The sequence below is a fragment of the Orycteropus afer genome, unplaced genomic scaffold, assembly GCF_000298275.1.
Source record: "Orycteropus afer afer isolate SDZICR_OR568_19922 unplaced genomic scaffold, OryAfe1.0 scaffold00099, whole genome shotgun sequence".
Taxonomy (NCBI): Eukaryota; Metazoa; Chordata; class Mammalia; order Tubulidentata; family Orycteropodidae; genus Orycteropus; species Orycteropus afer.
Window position 1 is genome coordinate 2,159,814 of NW_006921686.1, and position 3,791 is coordinate 2,163,604.

General features: G+C 55.9%; 1 protein-coding gene across 1 annotated transcript in view; it reads right to left on the reverse strand.

The window, feature by feature from the left end:
* Nucleotides 1-3,791, reverse strand: part of DHX34 (DExH-box helicase 34) — a 33,396-nt gene that overhangs the window by 12,818 nt on the left and 16,787 nt on the right. The window contains exon 6 of the mRNA XM_007943039.1: nt 2,346-2,520. Within this exon, the coding sequence (XP_007941230.1) occupies nt 2,346-2,520 (175 nt within the window). The remainder of the gene's footprint in view (nt 1-2,345; nt 2,521-3,791) is intronic.

Sequence of the window (3,791 nt, forward strand, 5' to 3'; positions counted from 1 at the left end):
CAGAGCCAGGCTCCACTGCTGGCTTGCTCTGGCCTCTTGCACTTATGTCACCTCCCCCGGCTGAGCCTGGGTTTCCTGGTCTGCACAGTGGGGGTGACTGGAGTCCCAGCCGTCACCAGGTGAGGGGCAGGACCTAGAGCACGTGGCACTAGCTCAGTGAAGGCCGCCTCCTCAGACTCGATTCTGTGAGCTCTGCCTGCTTCCTGCTTTCCGTCAGTTGCTGTCAAGTCGTTTGACTCATGGCACCCCATCGTGCAGAGAACCGCTCCAGAGGGTTGTCAGGGCTGTGACCTTTCGGGAGCCGACTGCCAGGCCTTTCTTCTGAGGCCCTCTGGGTGGGTTCAAACGGCCAACCCTTCGGCTGGTAGTCAAACACTTAACTGTGGTGCCACCCAGGGACTTCCAGACCAACCCAGTAGGAAAGCATCATATCGCTCTAGCAAGCCTCTGAGTCGCAGTCTCCAGCTGCCCTCACGGAGGCCGTGGTGTGCTGCAGTGCTGGGGGCCCTTCTCAGTATCCACACAGGCAGAGGGTTCAAGTGAGCCCCATGCCCGGGAGCAGTGCTAGGGCAACCACGCCACTGGGGGGTGTTCTGGGGGCTGTGGATCACCGATGGAAGGGGACTGGCTCGAGGCGGAGCAAGCCTGAGTCAGCAAGGGCCACGGCAGGGCGGTGTGACACGTAGTGACATCGTCACCCTGCAAAAGCAGCACCGGGGAGGGCTGGGCGGGCCAGGCAGAGGGCGTGTGGGGAAGGCTGAACTGCAGAAGACCCCGGCTCCTGAGTTTGGGGGTCCTGAGGAATCCAAGTCGGGGAGACTGTCTTAATGTTACTCCGTACAGTGAAACCTGAGAGCGGGAGCACGACCAGACTGCCTTGTTCTTCCGGTTTCACAAGTTTTCTGCCTTTGCCGGGCGCTGACCACTTTGCAGTCGCTCTCTACAAGGAATCCCACCTCCCAAGCACCCCGTGAGCTTTCCTTTCCTGACCGGATTCCACCCGACACAGGTTCCGGCCGTCACAGGTTTCACTGTGGGAGCAGGACCCGGGGGTGTAAGTAGTTTGCGCACCTGTAGGAGGGCTGTGAGCCCACCCAGTGGCTCTGCAGAAGCAAGGTCCTGTGACGTGCTCCCGTGCGGAGCAAAGCCGACCCCAGCCCGTGGAGCAGAGCTGCTGTGCAACACGTGGGCCAGGGCCAGGGAAGGGCAGCCAGCACCAACAGAACAGTGGTGTGGGCACGGCTCTGGTGGCACAGTGCTTAAAGCACTTGGCTGCTAACCAGAGGTCTGGCAGTTCGAACCCAGTGCCCCTACTACAAATGCCCCCCCACCCAGTACTTCTGATTTCCCTCACCTGCTTTATTTTCTTCTGTGGCACTTATCACCACCGACCCATTACCTATGAGTCCATGCCAGCTCACAGCGCCCCTAGAGGACAGAGTGGAACTGCACCCACAGGGTTTCCAAGGCTGTCAATCTGCACAGAAGCAAAGCCCAAACCAAACCCACTGCTGTGGAATAAATTCCGACTCACAGCGTCCCTAGAGGACAGGGTGGAACTGCACCACAGGGTCTCCAAGGCTGTCAATCTTCACAGAAGCAAAGCCCAAACCACACCCACTGCTGTGGAGTCCATTCTGACCCACAGCGCCCCTAGAGGACAGAGTGGAACTGCCCCATAGGGTCTCCAAGGCTGTCAGTCTTTACAGAAGCAAAGCCCAAACCACACCCACTACTGTGGAATAAATTCCGACTCACAGCGCCCCTAGAGGGCAGGGTGGAACTGCACCACAGGGTCTCCAGTGCTGTCAATCTACACGGAAGCCTTATCTTTTTCTGCAGAGCGGCTGGTGGGTGCAAACCATCAACCTTTCGGTTAGCAGCTGAGTGTTTTAACTGCAGTGCCACTAGGCTGCTTGTTTGTCTTCTTACTTATCACTGGTCTTCCCCACTAGAGGAGTCCTGGGGTAGTGCAAACAACTAACGTGCCCAGCTTCTCAGTGAAAGGTTGGCAGTTCTAGTCCACCCAGAGACACCTTGGAAGAAAGGCCTGGCAATCTACTTTAAATAACCCACCACTGAAAACCCTACAGAGCACGTCTACTCCGACACGTGTGAGGCTGCCATGGGTCCGAGCTGACTCGACGGCAGTGGATTGGGTTTTGGTCCCACTAGGATGCCGCTCCCCTGACGGCAGGGACTTGTGTCTGTTTTAGTTGCTGCACTCCCAGCACCTGGAACGGTGCTCACAAATTATATGTGAACGAATGGACAGGGCCCAGAGAAGTAAGTGCATCCCGCACCCAATCCCAGGGGCCGACATGACGCCCCGAGGGGCTCCTCACCAATCACCACGTCCACAGGCAGCTGGGCCAGCAGGGACCCGATGGGGGTGAGGGACTCCGTGCTGTCCAGGGCCCCCTGGTCCCGGAGGTAGAGGATGGCCGTTTCCAGGCTGGCTGCGGGTGGGGGCTCGATGAAGGGGAAGGTTCGGGGATCCCCCACGTCCATGCTCTTCATCTGAAATGACAACAGGGTATATCTGAGACCCTGGGGGGAGCTGAGGGGGCTCAGGGTCACAACCCTGTGATAATTAAAACCACAGATGTCAAGGCTGGGAGGGACTAGCCCATCACACACGGCGTGGAAGAGGAGCCATGGTCTGTCTGTCTGTCTGCCCAGCACTCCTGCTCCCCACTCCTGGACATGCAGGAGCAAACGCATGATCTAGGCTGGATCACTCATGGTTCCTTAGCGGCTAGTCACGGCAACTGACTACAAGGTGAACATGTGACCTGAGATGGACCAATCAGAGTCCTTCCCTGGGACTTTTCTCATTGGAGCTGAGGGAGAGGAGTTACAGCATCCTCTCTAGTCACATGTGGCCTGGAAACTAGCCCACCCACCACAGACAGAGAAATTCCCAAATCATTCCTAAGCTGGAGCCCCCCACCATCCCAGTGGCTACACAAATGAATAAAGCCCCCTTTTCTGTTTAAGGTAGTGTGACTTGGGTTTTTCCTTCACTTGCAACCAAAGGAATCCCAATTTATTCAGAGGCCGAGAGGGGCAGTGGGTTGTGGGGCGAATGAAGTGACAGTGGGAACCCATCAGGGCTCTGGCCTGGCGTGAGCCAACAATAGCCACTTGGCAGCTGGATGAAGGGAAGGCTGGCCTAGCGGTTTCCAGGCTGTGAGGGTGAGAAGGAAGCTCAAAGAATCAAGGGCTCTGCCTGCATCTCCCACTGTTATGGGCTGAACTGCACCCCCCAAAATGTGTGTTGTAAATGCCTACACCTGTGGAGAACAAGCAAATGTGCCTTGGAAGAAGCCAGAATGCGTCTGAGAAGTGAGGATGCTGAGACTTCGTCTGTTATCAGGAGGGACCAGTCCCTGGAGAAAGACATCACGCTTAGGAAAGTGGTTAGTTGCTGTTATGTGCCGTTGAGTCAATGCTGACTCACGGCAACCCTGTATACAACAGAACAAAATACTGCCCGGTCCACTGTGTCAGCTCTATTAGACCAACAAACTTGGTCCCCCTTTTTTTTTCCCCAAATGATTTTGAGTTTTGTTCCACATTGTTCTCCCTCTCTATCCAGGATCTCCTACAGAGATCCCCATACAAGGGGTTGACAGTGGTAGCCCGGTACCATCTAGTTCTGGTCTCAAAGTCGTACAGGTTGCAGATCCCATGGTGTACCAGTCGCTAGGACTAATTCTTTCCATGAATCTTTGGTTTTCTTCATTCTTCTTTGCTCTGGATGAGGAGAGACCCATCGTTGCATCTAG